General features: G+C 51.8%; 1 protein-coding gene across 3 annotated transcripts; it reads left to right on the forward strand.

Annotated features, from left to right (window-relative positions):
- The first annotated feature begins 778 nt into the window (after positions 1-778).
- On the forward strand, positions 779-23,306 carry ENSA (endosulfine alpha). Of its 3 annotated transcripts, XM_038768756.1 has the most exons (5): positions 779-933; positions 3,863-3,937; positions 15,572-15,697; positions 15,825-15,991; positions 22,887-23,306. In XM_038768756.1, the coding sequence occupies exons 1-5, from the start codon at positions 877-879 to the stop codon at positions 22,900-22,902; spliced, it is 441 nt and encodes a 146-aa protein (XP_038624684.1). In that variant the 5' UTR covers positions 779-876; the 3' UTR covers positions 22,903-23,306. The 3 variants fall into 3 exon arrangements, with proteins under 3 accessions (XP_038624684.1, XP_038624687.1, XP_038624686.1); XM_038768759.1 differs by lacking the exon at positions 3,863-3,937 and having other exon boundaries at positions 22,887-23,301; XM_038768758.1 differs by lacking the exon at positions 22,887-23,306 and having other exon boundaries at positions 15,825-15,995.
- The last annotated feature ends 313 nt before the right edge of the window (positions 23,307-23,619 follow it).

The following is a 23,619-nucleotide window of genomic DNA, read 5'->3' on the forward strand; positions in this document are numbered from 1 at the left end:
GTTCTGGGCCTCAGTTCCCTCATCTGGAAAACGGGGATGAAGACTGTGAGTCCCCCATGGGACAACCTGGTCAGCTCGTAACCTCCCTCAGCGATTAGAACAGTGCTTGGCACATAGTAAGCGCTTAATAAATGCCATTATTGTTATGTTCTGGGCCTCAGTTCCCTCATCTGGAAAACGGGGATGAAGACAAGCGCTTAATAAATGCCATTATTACTATGTTCTGGGCCTCAGTTCCCTCATCAGGAAAACGGGGATGAAGACTGCGAGCCCCCCGAGGGACAACCTGGTCACCTTGTAACCTCCCTCAGCGCTTAGAACAGTGCTTGGAACATAGTAATTGCTTAATAAATGCCATTATTGTTATTATTATTATTATTATTATTGCTCTTCCATGGTCCCTCGCTCCCCCCCATTGACAACCCTCCCGTCATCCTCTGGGGCCGCCTGAGGCCTGGCCTCCATCCCGAAGGCCCCGGGCTCCCAGCAACAGCAGGCCTGCCTGCCTCCGAGGCCCGCCCTCCCGCCGGCCCCCCATTGGCTCCCGCCGCCCCCATCGCCGGCTGCCATTGGCTCCCGCCGCCCCGTCCCCGGCCGCCATTGGCCCGCCCACCCGCCCGTCACGGGCCGGGCCTCGTTCCCGCCGCGGCGGCGGCTATTGGCGGGCCATGACGTCACCTGCCCCGCCCCTCGCCTCGCGCTCCTCCTTCTGCGGGCGCCCATTGGCTCCCGCGGCGAGGGGCGTCCGTGACGTCAGGCCCGCCATTTTGGCTGAGCCAGCCCGGTGACAGGAGCCGGGCAGGGGAGGCTGCTGGCGCCCGTTTTCCCCCGTCCCCTCCCTCCCTTCCCCTCCGTCCCTCCATCTTCTTCGCCGCCATGTCCCAGAGGCAGGAGGCCGAGCCCGTCTCTGAGGAGGCCGGCGAGGAGAAGCAGGTGAAATGGCGGGGGGTGGGGGCGGGGGGGGGGGTGAGGCGGCGTGGGGCTGGGGGAGGGGGACGGCTCCCATTGGCCGCGGGGATCCCGCACTGCGAGCTGATTGGTCGCCCCGCCCCCTGGTGGCTCCTGTCCGTCGGGCCCGCGCTGCCTTCTCATTGGTCGGTGGGCCTGCCCGTCCCGCGCCTGGGGGTCGGGCCGGCCTCCCATTGGCTGCCGCCGGGAGGGCCGGCCTCCCATTGGCTGCCGCCGGGCGGGCCGGACCAATGGGACGAGGGAGGCCTCGCAGAGGTCACGCCCCCCCCGACCGGCCCTGGGAGACGACGGACTTTGGCCTCTTCCTTTCATTCATCATGATAATGCTAATAATAATAATAATAATAATAATTCATTCACTCATTCATGATGGCATTTGTCAAGCGCTTACTGTGTGCCAAGCACTGTTCTAAGCGCTGGGGGAGGTATAATAATAATAGTGTTAATAATGTTGGTATTCGTTAAGCGCTTACTATGTGCCAAGCACTGTTCTAAGCGCTGGGGGAGATATAATAATAATAGTGTTAATAATGTTGGTATTCGTTAAGCGCTTATTATGTGCCAAGCACTGTTCTAAGCGCTGGGGGAGATACAATAATAATAATAATAATAGTGTAAATAATGTTGGTATTTGTTAAGCGCTTACTATGTGCCAAGCACTGTTCTAAGCGCTGGGGGAGATACAATAATAATAATAATGTTAATGTTGGTATTTAAGCGCTTACTATGTGCCAAGCACTCTTCTAAGCGCTGGGGGTGATAAATAATAATAATAAGGTTAATAATGTTGGTATTTGTTAAGCGCTTACTGTGTGCCAAGCACTCTTCTAAGCGCTGGGGGAGATACAATAAGAATAAGAATAATGTTGGTATTTGAGCACTTACTGTGTGCCGAGCACTGTTCTAAGCACTGGGGGAGATACAGTAATAATAATGTTAATAATGTTGGTATCTGTTAAGTGCTTACCAAGTGCCAAGCACTGTTCTAAGCGCTGGGGGAGATACAATAATAATAATAATGGTGTAAATAATGTTGGTATCTGTTAAGCGCTTACTGTGTGCCAAGCACTGTTCTAAGCGCTGGGAGAGATACAAGAATAATAATAATAATAGTGTTAATGGTGTTGGTATTTAAGTGCTTACTGTGTGCCAAGCACTGTTCTAAGCGCTGAGGGAGATACAGTAATAATAATGTTAATAATGTTGGTATCTGTTAAGCACTTACTTTGTGCCAAGCACTGTTCTAAGCGCTGGGGGAGATACAATAATAATAATCATGTTAATAATGTTGGTATTTGTTGAGCACTTACTGTGTGCCGAGCACTGTTCTAAGCTCTGGGGGAGATACAGTAATAATAATGTTAATAATGTTGGTATCTGTTAAGCGCTTACTATGTGCCAAGCACTGTTCTAAGCGCTGGGGGAGATACAATAATAATAATGGTGTTAATAATGGTATTTGTTAAGCGCTTACTGTGTGCCAAGCAGTGTTCTAAGTGCTGGGGGAGATACAGTAATAATAATGTTAATAATGTTGGTATCTGTTAAGCGCTTACTATGTGCCAAGCACTGTTCTGAGCGCTGGGGGAGATACAAGAATAATAATAATGGTGTTAATGATGTTGTTATTTGTTAAGCGCTTATTGTGTGCCAAGCACTGTTCTAAGCACTGGGGGAGATACAATAATAATAATAATAATGGTGTTAATAATGTTGGTATTTGTTAAGCGCTTACTGTGTGCCAAGCACTGTTCTAAGCGCTGGGGGAGATACAGTAGTAATAATGTTAATAATGTTGGTATCTGTTAAGCGCTTACTATGTGCCAAGCTCTGTTCTAAGCGCTGGGGGAGATACAAGAATAATAATAATAGCGTTAATGATGTTGGTATTTGTTAAGTGCTTACTGTGTGCCGAGCACTGTTCTAAGGGCTGGGGAAGATACAATAATAATAATAATGTTAATAATGTTGGTATTGGTTAAGCACTTACTGTGTGCCAAGCACTATTCTAAGCGCTGGGGTAGATATAGTAATAATAATGTTAATGTTGGTATCTGTTAAGCGCTTACTATGTGCCAAGCTCTGTTCTAAGCGCTGGGGGAGATACAAGAATAATAATAATAGTGTTAATGATGTTGGTATTTGTTAAGTGCTTACTGTGTGCCGAGCACTGTTCTAAGGGCTGGGGAAGATACAATAATAATAATAATGTTAATAATGTTGGTATCTGTTAAGCGCTTACTGTGTGCCAAGCACTGTTCTTAGCGCTGGGGGAGATACAAGAATAATAATAATAGTGTTAATGGTGTTGGTATTTAAGTGCTTACAGTGTGCCAAGCACTGTTCTGAGCGCTGGGGGAGAGACAGTAATAATACTGATGTTAATAATGTTGGTATTTAAGCGCTTACTATGTGCCAAGCACTGTTCTAAGCACTGGGGGGGATACAAGGTGATCAGGTTGTCCCACAGGGAGCTCACAGTCTTCATCCCCATTTTACAGATGAGGTACTGAGGCTCAGAGAAGTGATGTGACTTGCCCAAGGTCGCACAGCAGACACGTGGCGGAGCCGGGATTAGAACCCGTGACCTCTGACCCCCAAGCCCGGGCTGTTGCCACTGAGCCACGCCGCTTCCCTGAATGAATGATTCAGTCACATTTATTGAGCACTTACAGTGTGCAGAGCACTGGACTGAGCACTTGGAAAGTACAATTCGGCGACAGAGACAATCAATCAATCGTATTTATTGAGCGCCTACTGTGTGCAAAGCACTGTACTAAGCGCTTGGGATGTCCAAGTTGGCAACATCTAGAGACAGTCCCTACCCAACAGTGGGCTCCCGGTCTAAAATCCCCACCCAAAAACGGGCTCCTTCCATGACCCTCTTTTTTAGGCCGCCCTGATGACCGGCGTTGTTACTGTTCCCTGTTACCTTGCCCACGCGTCAGTTGCAGCAGGAAGGATTGAGGTTAGACCTCCGAGCGTCCCCCCCAACGTGGGATTTGGGATGGGAGGAGGGTCTTCTCGAAGACACCTTCCCGGCGCGGTCAGCGATGGACGGGGATCCGATCCCGGGGAAGCCCCGGAGGCCCCGTGGTGAGCTGGCAGTGCCAGGGAATCTCAGGTGTCTGCAGCTGGCTCCGTCCATCCCGGAGGAAACCGGAGATTCCCGCCTGGAATGGGTGGGAATGCCCGGAGGCGGAGGCCTGTCCACCTTGGGCGGACGTGGGCAGGGATCACATCGTCCGAAGACGTGACCCTTGCTTGGGACTGGCATCGTTGAGTCGTCCCTCATCCACCCATCTCTGTCAATCAATCAGTCAATCAATCAGTCGTATTTATTGAGCGCTCACTGTGTGCAGAGCACTGGACTAAGCGCTTGGGAAGTACACGTTGGCAACATAGTCATCGGTGGTGTGCGTTAATAATAATAATAATGATGGTATTTGTTAAGTTCTTACTGTGTGCCAAGCCCTGTTCTAAGCGCTGGGGGAGATGCAGAGTAATCAGGTTGTCCCGCATGGGGCTCAGAGTCTTCATCCCCGTTTTACAGATGAGGTAACTGAGGCCCAGAGAAGTTAAGTGACCTGCCCAAATAATAACAATAATGATGGTATTTGTTAAGCGCTTACTATGTGCCAAGCACTGTTCTAAGCGCTGGGGGAGATGCAAAGTAATCGGGTTGTCCCGCATGGGGCTCAAAGTCTTCATCCCCATTTTACAGATGAGGTAACTGAGGCCCAGAGAAGTTGTGACCTGCCCAAATAATAATAATAATGATGGTATTTGTTAAGCGCTTACTATGTGCCAAGCACTGTTCTAAGCGCTGGGGGAGATGCAAAGTAATCGGGTTGTCCCACATGGGGCTCAAAGTCTTCATCCCCGTTTTACAGATGAGGTAACTGAGGCCCAATCAATCAAGCAATCAATCATTTATTGAGAGCTTACTGTGTGCAGAGCACTGTACTAAGCGCTTGGGAAGTACATGTTGGCAACATATAGAGACGGTCCCTACCCAACAGAGGGCTCACAGTCTAGAAGTTAAGTGACCTGCCCAAATAATAATAATAATAATGATGGTATTTGTTAAGCGCTTACTATGTGCCAAGCACTGTTCTAAGCGCTGGGGGAGATGCAAAGTAATCGGGTTGTCCCGCAGGGGCTCAAAGTCTTCATCCCCGTTTTACAGATGAGGTAACTGAGGCCCAGAGAAGTTAAGTGACCTGCCCAAATAATAATAATGATGATGGTATTTGTTAAGCGCTTACTATGTGCCAAGCACTGTTCTAAGCACTGGGGGAGATGCAAAGTGATCGGGTTGTCCCGCATGGGGCTCAGAGTCTTCATCCCCGTTTTACAGATGAGGTAACTGAGGCCCAGAGAAGTTGTGACCTGCCCAAATAATAATAATAATGATGGTATTTGTTAAGCGCTTACTATGTGCCAAGCACTGTACTAAGCACTTGGGGAGATGCAGAGTAATCGGGTTGTCCCGCATGGGGCTCAGAGTCTTCATCCCCGTTTTACAGATGAGGTAACTGAGGCCCAATCAATTCTATTTATTGAGCGCTTACTGTGTGCAGAGCACTGTACTAAGCGCTTGGGAAGTACAAGTTGGCAACATATAGAGACGGTCCCTACCCAACAGTGGACTCACAGTCTAGAAGTTAAGTGACTTGCCCAAATAATAATAATAATAATGATGGTATTTATTAAGCGCTTACTGTGTGCCAAGCCCTGTTCTAAGCACTGGGGGAGATGCAGAGTAATCGGGTTGTCCCACGTCGGGCTCAAAGTCTTCATCCCCGTTTTACAGATGAGGTAACTGAGGCCCAGAGAAGTTAAGTGACCTGCCCAAATAATAATAATAATAATGATGGTATTTGTTAAGCGCTTACTATGTGCCAAGCACTGTTCTAAGCGCTGGGGGGGATGCAAGGTGATCAGGTGGTCCCACATGGGGCTCAAAGTCTTCATCCCGTTTTACAGATGAGGTAACTGAGGCCCAGAGAAGTTAAGTGACCTGCCCAAATAATAATAATAATGATGGTATTTGTTAAGCGCTTACTATGTGCCAAGCACTGTTCTAAGCGCTGGGGGAGATGCAAAGTAATCGGGTTGTCCCGCATGGGGCTCAAAGTCTTCATCCCCGTTTTACAGATGAGGTAACTGAGGCCCAGAGAAGTTAAGTGACCTGCCCAAATAATAATAATGATGGAATTAAGCGCTTACTATGTGCCAAGCACTGTTCTAAGCACTGGGGGAGATGCAGAGTAATCAGGTTGTCCCGCATGGGGCTCAGAGTCTTCATCCCCGTTTTACAGATGAGGTAACTGAGGCCCAGAGAAGTTGTGACCTGCCCAAATAATAATAATAATAATGATGGTATTTGTTAAGCGCTTACTATGTGCCAAGCACTGTTCTAAGCGCTGGGGGAGATGCAAAGTAATCGGGTTGTCCCGCATGGGGCTCAAAGTCTTCATCCCCATTTTACAGATGAGGTAACTGAGGCCCAGAGAAGTTGTGACCTGCCCAAATAATAATAATAATGATGGTATTTGTTAAGCGCTTACTATGTGCCAAGCACTGTTCTAAGCGCTGGGGGAGATGCAAAGTAATCGGGTTGTCCCACATGGGGCTCAAAGTCTTCATCCCCGTTTTACAGATGAGGTAACTGAGGCCCAATCAATCAATCAGTAGTATTTATTGAGAGCTTACTGTGTGCAGAGCACTGTACTAAGCACTTGGGAAGTCCAAGTTGGCAACACATAGAGACGGTCCCTACCCAACAGTGGGCTCACAGTCTAGAAGTTAAGTGACTTGCCCAAATAATAATAATAATGATGGTATTTATTAAGCGCTTACTATGTGCCAAGCACTGTTCTAAGCACTGGGGGAGATGCAAAGTAATCAGGTTGTCCCGCTTGGGGCTCACAGTCTTAATCCTCATTTTACAGATGAGGTAACTGAGGCCCAGAGAAGTTAAGTGACTTGCCCTAATAATAATGATGGCATTTATTAAGCGCTTACTGTGTGCCAAGCACTGTTCTAAGCGCTGGGGGAGATGCAAAGTAAGCAGGTTGTCCCGCATGGGGCTCAAAGTCTTCATCCCCGTTTTACAGATGAGGTAACTGAGGCCCAGAGAAGTTGTGACTTGTCCAAATAATAATAATAATGATGGTATTTATTAAGCGCTTACTATGTGCAAAGCACTGTTCTAAGCGCTTGGGGAGTTTACAAGGTGATCAGGTTGTCCCACGTGGGGCTCCCAGTCTTCATCCCCATTTTCCAGATGAGGTAACTGAGGCCCAGAGAAGTGAAGTGACTTGCCCAAAGTCACACAGCCGACAAGTGGCAGAGCCGGGATTTGAACCCATAACCTCTGACTCCAAAGCCCGGGCTCTTTCCACTGAGCCACGCTGCTTCTCAGCTGACAGATGGCAGAGCTGGGATTATTCATCCAATCAATTGTATTTATTGAGCGCTTACTTTGTGCAGAGCACTGGACTAAGCGCTTGGGAAGTACAAGTCGGCAACATATAGAGACGGTCCCTACCCAACAGTGGGCTCACAGGGTAGACGGGATTAGAACCCATGACCTCTGACTCCCAAGCCCGGGCTCTTTCCACTAAGCCATTAAGTGCTTACTGTGTGCAGAGCGCTGTACTGAGGGCTTGGAAGAGCTCAGTACAGTTGGCAGACATCATCATCATCATCATCATCATCAATCGTATTTATTGAACGCTTACTATGTGCAGAGCACTGTACTAAGCGCTTGGGAAGTACAAATTCAGACACTCTCCTGGCCCTCAAGGAGCTTATATTTTAGTGAGGGGGAGGACGTTAAAAAGAATTGAGGAGAGGAGAAGTGACAGGTGTAAGGATAATAATAATAATGATGATGGCATTTGTTAAGCGCTTACTATGTGCAAAGCACTGTTCTAAGCGCTCGAGAGGGATGCAAGGTGATCAGATTGTCCCACGTGGGGCTCACAGTCTTCATCCCCATTTTACAGATGAGGGAACTGAGGCCCAGAGAAGTTAAGTGACTTGCCCAAGGTCACCCAGCAGACATGTGGCAGAGCCGGGATTCGAACCCATGACCTCCGGCTCCAAAGCCCGGGCTCTTCCCACTGAGCCACGCTGCTTCTCTTCACATACACACATGTGAGGCAGCGTGATTTGGGGGCTAGAGCCCAGGCCCTGGGTTCTAATTCAGGCTCCGCCGCTGCCCTCCTGTGTGACCTTGGGCAGGTCACTTTATTCACTGTGCCTCAGTTACTGCATCCGTAAAATGGGAATTTTTGACCACGAGCCCCGGGGTGGGACAGGGGCCGTGTCCAACCCGATTAGCTCGTATCTACCCCGGTGCTTAGTACGTTATCCGGCACATAATAAGCACTTAACAAATGCCATTATAAAGAAAAGGTGCTTAGTACGGTCCCTGACACATAGTAAGCCTGTATATATGTTTGTACATATTTATTACTTTATTTATTTATTTTACTTGTACATATCTATTCTATTTATTCTATTTTGTTAGTATGTTTGGTTTGGTTTTTATTATTAATAATAACAATAATAATAATGATAATAATAACAGTGTTTGTTAAGCACTTACTATGTGCCAAGCCCTGTTCTAAGCGCTGGGGTAGATATAATCAGGTTGTCCCACGCGGGGCTCACAGTCTTCATCCCCATTTGACAGATGAGGGAACTGAGGCACAGAGAAGTTTAAGTGACTTGCCCAAAGTCACACAGCTCTCCCCTTCGTCCCCCTCTCCGTCCCCCTCATCTTACCCCCTTCCCTTCCCCACAGCACCTGTACATATGTAGAGGTAATATTTATTTATCATTTATAATATTATTATGTTTATTATTATATTTATATTAATATATTATATAATATATTATAATTATAATTATATATTATATTTATTATTTATAATATTTATTTAGAGTAATATTTATTACTCTATTTATTTATTTGACTTGTACATATCTATTCTATTTATTCTATTTTGTTAGTATGTTTGGTTTTGTCTCCCCCTTTTAGACCGTGAGCCCACTGTTGGGTAGGGGCCGTCTCTATATGTTGCCAGCTTGTACTTCCCAAGCGCTTAGTCCAGTGCTCTGCACACAGTAAGCGCTCAATAAAGTCGATTGATGATGATGATAGTAAGCACTTAACAAATGTCATTAAAAAAGAAAAAGCGCCGTGGGGATGAATTCAAGTCCCTAAAGGACCCAAGAACTCAGGTGATGTAGAAGGGAGAGAGAGAATAGGGTGGGGAGATGGAAGGCTTCCTGGAGGAGGTGTGATTTTTGCAGGGCTTTGAAGACGGGGAAGAGTAGGGTAGGGACCGTCTCTAGATCATCATCATCAATCGTATTTATTGAGCACTTACTATGTGCAGAGCACTGTACTAAGCGCTTGGGAAGTACAAATTGGCAACATATAGAGACAGTCCCTACCCAACAGTGGGCTCACAGTCTAAAAGGGGGAGACGGACACAATTCCTGTCCCACACGGGGATCGTAGTCCTAATCTCGATTTTACGGATGAGGGAAACCGAGGGAGAGAGAAGTGACTTGGCCAAGGTCACACGGCGGGCAAGTGATGAGAACCCAGATCCTTCGGACTCTCAGGCCCTTGCTCTGTCATCTAGGCTATGCTACTTCTCTAATTCCTATTAATGTCTGTTTCAATCAATCGATCGTATTTATTGAGCGCTTACTGTGTTCAGAGCACTGCGCTAAGCGCTTGGGAAGTACAAGTTGGCAACACACAGAGACGGTCCCTACCCAACAGTGGGCTCACAGTCTAAAAGGTTTCCCCAGCTAAGCTCATTAGAAGCAGCGTGGCCTAGTGGAAAGAGCCCGGGCTTGGGATGTTGCCAGCTTGTACTTCCCAAGCGCTTAGTACAGTGCCCTGCACACAGTAAGCGCTTGATAAATGCGACAGAATGAAATAGGGAGCTCAAGGCCAGAGGGAAGATTCAGTCCTATTTATTGAGCGCTTACTGTGTGAGCAAGGGGTTGGTGGCGAGAGAGACGAGATGGAGGCTCACCGAGAAAGGCAGCGGCGTTTCCAGGAGGGAAGCGTGCGGGCTGCGTTGGACGGGGGAGAGCTGGCTGAGTGCCTTAAAGCTGAGGGGGAGGAGGAGTTGGTTGGACGTGAAACAGCGTGGCTCAATAGGAAAGAACACGGGCTTTGGAGTCAGAGGTCGTGGGTTCAAAGTTACATTAACGACACCCTCATTCGCACCTACTCAGCCCTCCTGTCCCACCATCGACCCCCCGGCCCATGTCCTCTCCCGGGCCTGGAATGCCCCCAATCCCTCTGCCCCTCCGCCAAGCTCGCTCTCTTCCTCCCTTCAAGGCCCTACTGAGCGCTCACCTCCTCCAGGAGGCCTTCCCACACTGAGCCCCTTCCTTCCTCTCCCCCTCATCCCCCTCTCCATCCCCCGCATCTTACCTCCTTCCCTTCCCCACAGCACCTGTAGATATGTATATATGTTTGTGCATATTTATTACTCTATTTATTTTACTTGTACCTATCTATTTTATTTTGTTAGTATGGTTGGTTTTGTTCTCTGTCTCCCCCTTCTAGACTGTGAGCCCACTGTTGAGTAGGGACTGTCTCCATATGTTGTCAGCTTGTACTTCCCAAGCACTTAGTACGGTGCTCTGCACACAGTAAGCGCTCAATAAATACGATTGATTGATTGATTGATTCAAATCCCAGCTCTGCCACATCTGCTGTGTGACTTTGGGCAAGCCACTTCACTTCTCTGGGCCTCAGTGGCCTCATCTGTAAAATGGGGATTCATTCATTCATTCAATAGTATTTACTGAGCGCCTACTGTGTGCAGAGCACTGGACTAAGCGCTTGGGATTTACAAGCTGGCAACAGATAGAGACAGTCCCTGTGAGCCCCGTGAGGGACAACCTGATCACCTTGTAACCTCCCCAGCGCTTAGAACAGGGCTTTGCACGCAGTAAGCGCTTAATAAATGCCATTATTATCATTCATTTATTCATTCATTCATTCAGTAGTGTTTATTGAGCACTTACTGTGTGCAGAGCACTGGACTAAGCGCTTGGGAGGTACAAGCTGGCAACAGATAGAGACGGTCCCTGTGAACCCCGTGAGGGACAACCTGATCACCTTGTAACCTCCCCAGCGCTTAGAACAGGGCTTTGCACGCAGTAAGCGCTTAATAAATGCCATTATTATTATCATTCATTTGTTCATTCATTCAATAGTATTTATTGAGTGCCTACTGTGTGCAGAGCACTGGACTAAGCGCTTGGGAGGTACAAGTCGGCAACAGATAGAGACAGTCCCTGTGAGCCCCGTGAGGGACAACCTGATCACCTTGTAACCTCCCCAGCGCTTAGAACAGGGCTTTGCACACAGTAAGCGCTTAATAAATGCCATTATTATTATCATTCATTTATTCATTCATTCAATAGTATTTATTGAACGCTTACTGTGTGCAGAGCAGTGGACTAAGTGCTTGGGAGGTACAAGCTGGCAACAGATAGAGACAGTCCCTGTGAGCCCCGTGAGGGACAACCTGATCACCTTGTAACCTCCCCAGCGCTTAGAACAGGGCTTTGCACGCAGTAAGCGCTTAATAAATGCCATTATTATCATTCATTTATTCATTCATTCATTCAGTAGTATTTATTGAGCACTTACTGTGTGCAGAGCACTGGACTAAGCACTTGGGAGGTACAGGCTGACAACAGTCCCTGTGAGCCCCGTGAGGGACAACCTGATCACCTTGTAACCTCCCCAGCGCTTAGAACAGGGCTTTGCACGCAGTAAGCGCTTAATAAATGCCATTATTATTATCATTCATTTATTCATTCATTCAATAGTATTTATTGAGCGCCTACTGTGTGCAGAGCACTGGACTAAGCGCTTGGGAGGTACAAATCGGCAACAGATAGAGACGGTCCCTGTGAGCCCCGTGAGGGACAACCTGATCACCTTGTAACCTCCCCAGCGCTTAGAACAGGGCTTTGCACGCAGTAAGCGCTTAATAAATGCCATTATTATTATCATTCATTTATTCATTCATTCATTCAATAGTATTTATTGAGCGCTTACTGCGTGCAGAGCACTGGACTAAGCGCTTGGGAGGTACAAGTCGGCAACAGATAGAGACGGTCCCTGTGAGCCCCGTGAGGGACAACCTGATCACCTTGTAACCTCCCCAGCGCTTAGAACAGGGCTTTGCACATAGTAAGTGCTTAATAAATGCTATTATTATTATTATTATTACTATTATTGTGTGGAGCTGGGTGGGAGAAGCAGCGTGGCTCAGTGGAAAGAGCCCGGGCTTTGGAGTCAGAGGTCATGGGTTCAAATCCCGGCTCCGCCAGCTGTCAGCTGGGCGACTTTGGGCAAGTCACTTCGCTTCTCTGGGCCTCCGTTCCCTCATCTGGAAAATGGGGATTAAAACTGTGACCCCCCCTGGCGGGACAACCTGATCACCTTGTCACCTCCCCAGTGCTTAGGACAGTGCTTTGCACAGAGTAAGTGCTTAATAAATACCATTAAAAAAAAAAACAAACTCTGGAAGTTTTCAAAGAGCGGGGAGACCCGGACCAAAGGGTTTTTTAGAAAAACGATTTGGATGGCGACCTGGTGGACCTGGGTTCTAATCCCGGGTCCGCCACTTGTCTGCTGTGTGACTTTGGGCAAGTCACTTCACTCCTCTGGGCCTCAGTTCCCTCATCTGGAAAATGGAGATGAAGACTGGGAGCCCCAGGGGGGAACAGGGACTGGGGCCAACCCGACGAGCGTAGTTCTACCCCAGCGCTTAGAAGGGTGCTTGAAACCACCGTAAGCGCTTAATAAATACCGTCGCCGTCGTTATTTTTATTATTATTATTATTAGGCCGGGGCAGTAGTCAAGTCAGAATACGCTTGGCATTGCTGACACACGGTAGCAATTTTTATGATGATGATGATGGCGTTTATTAAGCGCTTACTTTGTGCAAAGCCCTGTTCTGAGCGCTGGGGAGGTTACAAGGTGATCAGGTTGTCATCATCATCAATCGTATTTATTGAGCGCTTACTGTGTGCAGAGCACTGTACTAAGCGCTTATAATGACAGCATTTATTAAGCACTTACTATGTGCAAAGCACCGTTCTAAGCTGCTGGGGAGGTTACAAGGTGATCAGGTTGTCCCACGGGGGGGGCTCACGGTCTTCATCCCCATTTTCCAGATGAGGGAACTGAGGCCCAGAGAAGTGAAGTGACTCGCCCAAAGTCACCCAGCTGACAATTGGCGGAGGCGGGATTTGAACCCATGACCTCTGACTCCCAAGCCCGGGCTCTTTCCATTGAGCCACGCTGCTTTATGGAGAGGTAGGGGCGGAGATGTTGGGAGGGTGGATCTGACGGGGGTTGGCAAGACTGAAGTGGCGGGTTGAGTGAGAGAGATGATAATAATCATAATAATAACGATGGTATTTGTTAAGCGCTTACTATGTGCAAAGCACCGTTCTAAGCGCTGGGGGGATACAAGGTGATCAGGTTGTCCCACATGGGGCTCACAGTCTTCATCCCCAGTTTACAGATGAGGGAACCGAGGCACAGAGAAGTCAAGCGGCTCGCTCAAGGTCACCCAGCTGACAAGTGGCGGGGTCGGGATTTGAACCCATGACCTCTGACTCCCAAGCCCGGGCTCTTTCCACTGAGAGGCGGGCTTGTGAGGCCTCAGGGAGGGTGTCTACAGTGACGGGGAGGATTCGGGTTGGAAGGGGAGGAGTTCCGTTCAGTTAGCGGGGTCCGCGGGCCGTCCCGGTAGGGATGACCCGAAGGCAGGAGGAAACGCCAGACCGCTGAGGTGGTGAGAGGTGGAGATTTGGGAATCATCCACCAAGAGATGGGAGTCGAAACCTTAATAATAATAATAATAATGGTGTTTGTTAAGCACTTACTATGTGCCAAGCCCTGTTCTAAGTCCTGGGGTAGATACGAGATAATCAGGTTGTCCCACGTGGGGCTCACAGTCTTCATCCCCATTTGACAGATGAGGGAACTGAGGCACAGAGAACTTTAAGTGACTTGCCCAAAGTCACACAGCTCTCCCCTTCGTCCCCCTCTCCATCCCCCTCATCTTACCTCCTTCCCTTCCCCACAGCACCTGTATATATGTTTGTACCTATTTATTACTCTATTTATTTTACTTGTACATATCTATTCTATTAATTTTATTTTGTTAGTATGTTTGGTTTTGTCTCCCCCTTTTAGACTGTGAACCCACTGTTGGGTAGGGACTGTCTCTATATGTTGCCAACTTGTACTTCCCAAGCGCTTATTACAGGGCTCTGCACACAGTAAGCGCTCAGTGTACATATTTATTACTCTATTTTACCTGTACATATCTATTCCATTCATTTTATTTTGTTAGTATGTTTGGTTTTGTTCTATGTCTCCCCCTTTTAGACCCGTGAGCCCACTGTTGGGTAGGGACTGTCTCTAGATGTTGCCAACTTGTACTTCCCAAGCGCTTAGTCCAGTGCTGTGCACACAGTAAGCGCTCAGTGTACATATTTATTACTCTATTTATTTTACCTGTCCATATCTATTCCATTTATTTTATTTTGTTAGTATGTTTGGTTTTGTTCTCTGTCTCCCCCTTTTAGACCCGTGAGCCCACTGTTGGGTAGGGACGGTCTCTAGATGTTGCCAACTGGTACTTCCCAAGCGCTTAGTCCAGTGCTCTGCACACAGTAAGCGCTCAGTGTACATATTTATTACTCTTTATTTTATCTGTACATATCTATTCCATTTATGTTATTTTGTTAGTATGTTTGGCTTTGTTCTCTGTCTCCCCCTTTTAGACCATGAGCCCACTGTTGGGTAGGGACCGTCTCTAGATGTTGCCAACTTGGACTTCCCAAGCGCTTAGTCCAGTGCTGTGCACACAGTAAGCGCTCATTGTACATATTTATTACTCTATTTATTTTACCTGTACATATCTATTCCATTTATTTGATTTTGTTAGTATGTTTGGTTTTGTTCTCTGTCTCCCCCTTTTAGACCTGTGAGCCCACTGTTGGGTAGGGACTGTCTCTAGATGTTGCCAACTTGGACTTCCCAAGAGCTTAGTCCAGTGCTCTGCACACAGTAAGCTCTCAGTGTACATATTTATTACTCTATTTATTTTACCTGTACATATCTATTCCATTTATTTGATTTTGTTAGTATGTTTGGCTTTGTTCTCTGCCTCCCCCTTTTAGACCGTGAGCCCACTGTTGGGTAGGGACTGTCTCTAGATGTTGCCAACTTGAACTTCCCAAGCGCTTAGTCCAGTGCTCTGCACACAGTAAGCGCTCAGTAAATACGATTGATTGATAAACGTTGGGAGCAAATGAGTTCTCCAAATGAGTTGGAGGCCTGAGCTCACGCCCCCCACCCCCGGGGGCGAGCCGGTGGTGGCTAGTGAGTCCGGTGGGGCGAGGGGTCCTGGTCTTCCCTTCGGAGATCTGAGGGAGGAGGAGGAGGAGGAGGGTCCTCGGGGGGCCGGTCCCGCGGTCTGACATTTTGGCGGTGCCCCCGGCCTGTTCCCTCAGGATTCGCAGGAGAAGGAGGCCGTCCCGCCCGAGAGAGCCGAGGAGGCGAAGCTGAAGGCCAAGTACCCCGGCCTGGGCCAGAAGCCCGGGGGCTCCGACTTCCTCATGAAGAGGCTCCAGAAAGGGGTAGGGGCCGGGGGCCGGGGGTGGAGGCCGGGCGGGGGGCGGCGGCGGCGCCTCAGCCCCCCACACCGGGCGGGAGGCGGGTCCCGGCCTGACGGACCCCCTTCCCTCCGCCCCCCGGCCCTTCCAGCAAAAGTACTTCGACTCGGGCGACTACAACATGGCCAAGGCCAAGATGAAGAACAAGCAGCTGGCCAGCGCCGGGCCCGATCAGAACCTGGTGACGGGGGACCACATCCCCACCCCCCAGGACCTGCCCCAGAGAAAGTCCTCGCTCGTCACCAGCAAGCTCGCGGGGTAACCTGCGCGCCCCCCTGCCCCTAGGCCTCGCCGCGGGGGTGGGGGGCGGGCGGGAGGGACGAGGGGGGGAGTGGAGGGAGGGAGGGAGGGACCGCGGCCCGGCGAGGGACGGGATCCGCGCCCCCCTCACCGAAGGGGAAGCCGCTTCGCGCGTCCCGAGGTTCCCGCTCGACCCCAAGGCCGCAGCCGGGAGACGCCGCGGAGCGGCTGGCCTCGGTGGGCTTCCTGGGGGCGAGGCCGGGGCAGGGTGGGAGCGGGGGGCCTCGAGTGAGTGGCCCCCGGGAGCCGGGAAGCCCAGACGGGGGGCCTCACCTCGCGGACGTCTCGGGAATGTGGGGGGCCTGGGGGGGGGGGTGGAACGGGACACGGAGCTCGGGGAGAGGGATCGGAGGGGGCGGTCCGCTCTCGCGCTCTGCTGCTAAACGTTGCGTCTGTGCCGGGGCCGGCGTGCGGGGCGCCTTTGACCCCCCCCCCTCCCCGCGACCCTTCTCCCCCTCTCCCATCCCCGTGAATATGTATATAGAACACACACCTCCCCCCCCAACGCCTGTCGGTTTGTACATATGTGTACCTCCAAGCCTGGCGCCTGCCCTGTTTGTACATATATGTAACTGCCGCCCACCGGGCCCACCCTCCTCTGTCCGGCAGCGGGGGGGACGCGGGGAGGAGGGGCGGCCGTTGGGAAAGGCCTCTACAGCGCCCGCCAGCCCCGGCCTCGATGTACATAAAGACGCGTCTCCTATATACAGAGAGATATATATATATATATTATATAAATATACAGATCTAATTTTGTACATTTCCTTGTCCAATCTCCCACGGTCCTCTCCGCCTCCCTTGCGGGGGGGCTTCCCGTCAGAGCGGCCCGGCCGTCCGGGCCGGGGAGACGTCACCTCGGGGGCCGGTTCGGGGATCCGGGAGGTGGGTCCCCCCCAGCCCGTGGACGGGGCTATCCCAAGACTCCCCGAATTCAGCCTGTTTTCCGTCTCTTCTCCGATCCCAGCGGGCTCCGGGCGGGCTGGGGGTGGGGAGACGGGGACGTGCCTCTGCCTGGGAAAGGGTGAGTCAAGATTCCTCTTCTTCCTCCAGGAGGAATGAGGGAGGCTGGGGTGGGGAGAGTCCGGGCAGGGCTGTCCGTGGCGATCGAACACCCCAGGCCCCGTATCGAGCGGGCGCTTGAGATGTTCCAAACTGAGACGGGCCGTCTCCACGGCCCTCGGCCCGTGCCCGGGGGTCCAAGTCCCGGGTGCCCGTGGAAGGAGGAAGGCGGTGGGAGAGCTGGAGGGGCAGCCCTAGCCATAGAGGCAGACCCTTGTCCCCGGGTTTAGGGGGAAAAAGACGTGGCTCTCCCAAGGGGCCGGGGGCCAGAATCTGCCCGCGGGTGGGAACGGAGCGTGTCCTCCGGCCAGAACCCCCACCAGGGAAAGGGGGCACCGGGGGGGGCCCGAGGAGCCCGTTCAGGCGTGAAGATGGAGGGCACGGAGTCATCCTCACCCTCCCGCCCTCCTCCAGAGCCACCCGCCCGTGGCTGGGGGAGCGGTCTTCTCCGTATAATAATAACGACCTTGTTTATATTCCGTGCAATCAATCAATCAATCAATCGTATTTATTGAGCGCATACTATGTGCAGAGCACTGTACTAAGCGCTTGGGAAGTACAAATTGGCAACACATAGAGACAGTCCCTACCCAACAGTGGGCTGACAGTCTAAAAGGGGGAGACAGAGAACAGAACCAAACATACCAACAAAATAAAATAAATAGGATAGAAATGTACAAGTAAAATAAATAAATAAATAAATAAATAAATAGAGTAATAAATATGTGCACACCGTGCGGCAAGCACAGTGGGCTAAGCACTGGGACTGATATGGGATAAGCAGATCGGGCCCAGTCCCCGCCCTTCTGGGTCTAAGAGGGAGGGGAGGCCTGTGTCTTCTTCCCCGTTTTACAGATGAGGAAGCCGAGGCTCCGAGATGATGATGATGATGGTGTTTGTTAAGCGCGTACTACGTTCTAAGCGCTGGGGGGATACAAGGTGATCAGGTTGGCCCATGCGGGGCTCACAGTCTTCATCCCCATTTTACAGATGAGGGAACTGAGGCCCAGTGAAGTGACTGGCCCAGAGTCACCCAGCCGCTAAGTGGCGGAGCCGGGATTAGAACCCATGACCTGTGACTCCCAAACCCGGGCTCTAGAAAACCCAGCGGGGAGGGGGGAGCTTTAGCTTCTCACCTTCAGCGGGTAAATAGTCCTGGACCGACTGAGGAGACACCGGGGTGTCATTCGGAGGGCAAGGGTCTGTCGGAGGATGGGCCCTTTCCAGTGGCGGTCACAACAGGAGTCAGTTGACATTCCTGCGGGGGATGGAAAGGTGGAAAACAGCACAGGGATATTCAACTTTAGAAAAGGGAACTGGGGAAAAATGTGAAAAAGCTAAATGGAGAAACCTAAAAAATAAAAAAATAGGGAACCAGGGGTGGGGGGGAAACGGGACATCTGGAGGCTGTTTAGCAGCTGGGATGAAATGCGTGTCACCGAGCACAAATGGACAGAAACCCTGCATGGATAACCAGCAAAAAATGAAAGGTCATTAGAGCCTAAAAGGGCAGCGCAGACAGGTTAGCGGGACGGCCCAAGAGGAGTTTGAAAGGCCTCTTGCAAGGGAAGCCTAAGTGTGTTCCCAGCAAGAACGCATTCGGTGACTAACTGGAGGAAAAAGGGACATTTGGGGAGGAAAAGGAGTTAGGGAAAGGGACTTCCTTTTTAGGAAACCCTGTAAACTCTTGAGAGATGTTCTCCTGTCCAAATGGCTTGGTAGAGCGGTCTGGCCAGAGGCCCTGGATAAAGCCGTACAGCAAACGGAGGAAGTAGCAAGACCAGAAAATCCCCAAGGGGCTCACGATTCCGGAACAGTCAAGGAAGAGCGTGCGGTTTGTCGTTACGGACGGCCACTTTCCCTAAAGGGCTGGCGGGCCACCTTCCAGAGGGGCTCGGTGGGAAACTCCGATGCGGACCCCGGGGCCTCGCCCCCAAACCCGGCCGCGGACGGTGGGACGTCCCCAAACGGAACCCCGGCCCGCTGAGGGGAGGCAGAAGATGGATCAGTCGGTGGTATTTTTTTTTTTTGAGCGTGTGCTGTGCGCAGAGCAGTGTGCCTGGAAGAGGACGGTAAAGTAGACCCGATCCCCACCCTCAAGGAGTTTAGTAAAGTTTCCCTCCCTGCCCAGCCTCAGCCCTGGGGCCCGTTTTATCGAACAGTTTGGAAAATGATCCGGAATCGGTCCGTGAAGGACGCGGGACTCCGGAGGCCTCGCTGACCCAGCGGACGGTGTCAATGCCCCGCGGATCGCTACGGCAGGGTCCGTGTTTTCCACTTAAGTGGTACCCACCCCGGGTGCCGTCCACCTCTGCCCACTGTGGGCGTTCAGTCAGTACCCCTCCCTAAGCGGCCAGCACCAAAGAAAAAGCGTGGTGACCGTAAGCTCCTCGTGGGCAGGGAGCTTGCCCACCGACTCCTGTGTTGGAGTCTCCCGAGTGCTCAGTAATAATAATAATGGTATTTGCTAAGCGCTTACTATGTGCAAAGCACCGTTCGAAGCGCTGGGGAGGTTACAGGGTGATCAGGTTGTCCCAAGGGGAGCTCACAGCTTTAATCCCCGTTTTACAGACGAGGGAACCGAGGCCCAGTGAAGTGACTTGCCCAGAGTCCCACAGCTGACAGTTGGCGGAGCTGGGATTTGAACCCGTGACCTCCGACTCCAAATAATAATAATAAGGATGATGGCATTTGTTAAGCGCTTACTATGTGCACAGCACTGGTCTAAGCGCTGGGGAGGTTACAGGGTGATCATGTTGTCCCAAGGGGAGCTCACAGCTTTCATCCCCGTTTTACAGATGAGGCAACCGAGGCCCAGTGAAGTGACTTGCCCAGAGTCCCACAGCTGACAGTTGGCGGAGCTGGGATTTGAACCCGTGACCTCCGACTCCAAATAATAATAATAAGGATGATGGCATTTGTTAAGCGCTTACTATGTGCACAGCACTGGTCTAAGCGCTGGGGAGGTTACAGGGTGATCAGGTTGTCCCAAGGGGAGCTCACAGCTTTCATCCCCGTTTTACAGATGAGGGAACCGAGGCCCAGTGAAGTGACTTGCCCAGAGTCCCACAGCTGACAGTTGGCGGAGCTGGGATTTGAACCCATGACCTCTGACTCCAAATAATAATAATAATGATGGCATTTGTTAAGCGCTTACTATGTGCACAGCACTGTCCTAAGCTCTGGGGGGGAATACGAGGCGATCAAGTTGTCCCACGGGGGGGCTCACAGTCTTAAACCCCATTTTACAGATGAGGTAACTGAGGCTCAGAGAAGTTAAGTGAGGTCAAGCCCGGGCTCTTTCCACTGCTCTGCACACAGGAAGCGCTCCACAGATGCCGTCGACTGATAGACGGGGGTGGTGATGATGGTATTTGGGAAGCGCTTACTGTGTGCCAAGCACTTGTCTAAGTGCCGGGGGTGATACAGGGTCAGCAGGTTGTCCCACGGGCGGCTCACCGTCTTCATCCCCATTTTCCAGATGAGGTCACAGAGGCATAGAGAAGTCAAGCGACTTGCCCAAAGTCACACAGCTGACAGGTGACGGAGCTGCGTTTCGAACCCATGTCCTTCCGACTCCGAGGCCCGGGCTCCGTCCCCTACGCCACGGTGCCCCGACGGAGCCGTTGACTGGGCGCCACTTCGGGCCCGAGCGTTGTGCTGGGCACTTTTAGACTGTGAGCCCACTGTTGGGTAGGGACTGTCTCTATGTGTTGCCGATTTGTACTTCCCAAGCGCTTAGTACAGTGCTCTGCACATAGTAAGCGCTCAATAAATACGATTGATTGATTGATTGATTGGGAGAGCCCAGATGAAGAGAAAGGGCCGGGCGTCCTCGGGAAACCCGGCCCGCCCGTGGCGCGGCCACCTTGGCTTTGGTAGTCATCGTCATCATCATCAATCGTCTTTATTGAGCGCTTACTGTGTGCAGAACACTGTACTAAGCGCTTGGGAAGTCCAAATTGGCAACATATAGAGACAGTCCCTGCCCAACAGTGGGCTCACAGTCCTGGGGCTGTACCAAGGCGGGTGGGAGCAGGGTGGGATGGCATCATCATCATCGATCGTATTTATTGAGCGCTTACTATGTGCAGAGCACTGTACTAAGCGCTTGGGAAGTCCAAATTGGCAACATAGAGAGTCAGTCCCTGCCCAACAGTGGGCTCACAGTCCTGGGGCTGTACCAAGGCGGGTGGCAGCAGGGGGGGATGGCATCATCATCATCGATCGTATTTATTGAGCGCTTACTATGTGCAGAGCACTGTACTAAGTGCTTGGCAGGAATCGGAGTGAAGGGCCAGACTTTCTCTGGAGGGGCACGTGATGGCATCTCGTCCCTGCCCGGCCGTGTGCCCACGGGGGTCGGGGTGAGGTGAGAGGGAGGAGGAGGAGGGCGTTGGGAAGGGGGCAACGCTTGACGGGGGGTTTCTGCCAAGACCTCGAGCCGCCCCAGTGCCAACGTTAGGCCGTAGCGCCTTGCCCCTGTTGCCAGGGTGGCCGCCCGCGCTAATAATAATAATAATAATACTAATGTTGGCATTTGTTAAGCGCTCACTATGTGCAAAGCACTGTTCTAAGCGCTTGGGGGATACAAAGTGATCAGGTTGTCCCACGTGGGGCTCACAGTCTTAGTCCCCATTTTACAGATGAGGTAACCGAGGCTCAGAGAAGTTAGGTGACTTGCCCAAGGTGACACAGCAGACGTGGCGGAGCCATTTTGGGGGCTCCCGCCGGGCCTCTCCACCTCTCGGGACACACCGAGTGGTTCCCTGGAATAATAATGATAACGGTGGTATTTGTGAAGCGCTTACTATGTGCAATGCACTGTTCTAATAATAAGGATGGCATTTATTAAGCGCTTACTATGTGCCAAGCACTGTTCTAAGCGCTGGGGAGGTTGCAAGGCAATCGGGTTGTCCCGCAGGGAGCTCATAGTCTTAATCCCCATTTTACAGATGAGGTAACAGGCCCGGAGAAGTGAAGTGACTTGCCCAAAGCCACACAGCTGACAAGGGGCGGAGCCGGGATTTGAACCCGTGACTTCTGGCTCCAAAGCCCGGGCTCTTTCCACTGAGCCACGAGCACCGGGGATGATGCAGGGCGATCAGGTTGTCCCCCGTGGGGCTCCCAGTCTTCATCCCCATTTGACGGATGAGGTCACCGAGGCCCAGAGAAGTGAAGCGGCTTGCCCGAGGTCACACAGCAGACGTGGGGGAGCTGGGATTTGGACCCGCGACCTCTGACCCCAAAGCCCGGGCTCTTCCCACCTCCGGCGAGGGCCCGGAGAAGCCCACGCGGTGATTCCCGCCGGCCGGAGAGGCCCGGGGAGGGGAGAGGTTACCCCAGGGGTGGACCCGAACCTCGGAAGGCAGGGGAGACGGGGGGACGCGCCCCGGATCCCACGTCGCCGGGATGAGGGGGCAACCGTCAGAAGTGGGAAAACGTGGGCCGCCGCCTCATCCGACCGTGCTGGCCGGAAGCGAAGCGTTCCCCGAATGCAGGAGGGTGCCATCGGGATTTGGCGCGGAAGGGGGTTTCCCGTCCCACGTGGATTTGGCCCGTCCCGGCCACGAGGATGGATGACCGGAGTGGTCCTCCGAGCGACCCGTTGCTATGGAGACGGACCCCAGGCCGGATGGAGCGTGGGGGTGGCGTCTCCTTTTTTCTCCCTCCGTCTGTCCGTCTCTCTCGGTGTCCCAGGCCCGGTTCTCCGAGGAGGCGGGGGTTTCGGGGGGCGACCCCGTGGGCCGGGCCCGGCCCCCCGTTTCACTGTATCTTCTGTGTTCGTCCGCAGCGGCCAAGTTGAGTGACGCTCCTGGGGGCTCCCGCCAGACTCTGAGACGCTCGCCGTCCTTGGCCCCGGCCCCCCGCCCCGGCGGTCGGGGGTCGGGGGAGGCTCGGGCTGAGGGTCTCCGCGCCCCCCGCCGACGGCGTCACAGAGCCCCCACCGAGACCCCGACTTGTCAGTTGGCCCCCAACCCTGTCCCTTGGCGAACTCTTTGGGCGGGCGTGGGGGAGCCGGACGCCGGGGCCTGTGGAGACCCCCGGCCTCTCCGGGACGCCGAGGCTGGTAGGGGGGACGGGGGGGGGAGCCCCGGCTCCGGGCCGGGAGTCGGCGGGGAGGGGGGCCGCTCGCCCCGCTCCAGGGGGCCCTTGGAGCCTGGTGGAGCTTTTTCAATGTTTGAAATAAAAAACCCGAAACGCACGAGGTGAGGCCTCCCTCCAGCAGGGCCGGTGTGTGTTCTTCTGAAGGTGGGGTCAATCAATCAATCAATCGTATTTATTGAGCGCTTACTATGTGCAGAGCACTGTACTAAGCGCTCGGGAAGTGCAAATTGGCAACACATGGAGACGGTCCCTACCCAACAGTGGGCTCCCGGTCTAAAAGGGGGAGACAGGGAACAGAACCAAACATACCAGCAAAATAAAATAGATAGGATAGAAATGTACAAGTAAAATAAATAGAGTAATAAATATGTACAACCATATATACGTATATACAGGTGCTGTGGGGAAGGGAAGGAGGT

Source organism: Tachyglossus aculeatus, chromosome Y4 (genome assembly GCF_015852505.1).
Source record: "Tachyglossus aculeatus isolate mTacAcu1 chromosome Y4, mTacAcu1.pri, whole genome shotgun sequence".
In the NCBI taxonomy this organism is placed as follows: domain Eukaryota; kingdom Metazoa; phylum Chordata; class Mammalia; order Monotremata; family Tachyglossidae; genus Tachyglossus; species Tachyglossus aculeatus.

Bases quoted from the DNA above. Each gene is read 5' to 3' on its own strand.
- ENSA (XM_038768756.1), top strand. From the start codon at position 877: ATGTCCCAGAGGCAGGAGGCCGAGCCCGTCTCTGAGGAGGCCGGCGAG. The intron at 934-3,862 runs GTGAAATGGCGG...CCTCTTTTTTAG, and splicing joins AGGCCGGCGAGGAGAAGCAG to GCCGCCCTGATGACCGGCGT. The intron at 3,938-15,571 runs GTTAGACCTCCG...CTGTTCCCTCAG, and splicing joins TTGCAGCAGGAAGGATTGAG to GATTCGCAGGAGAAGGAGGC.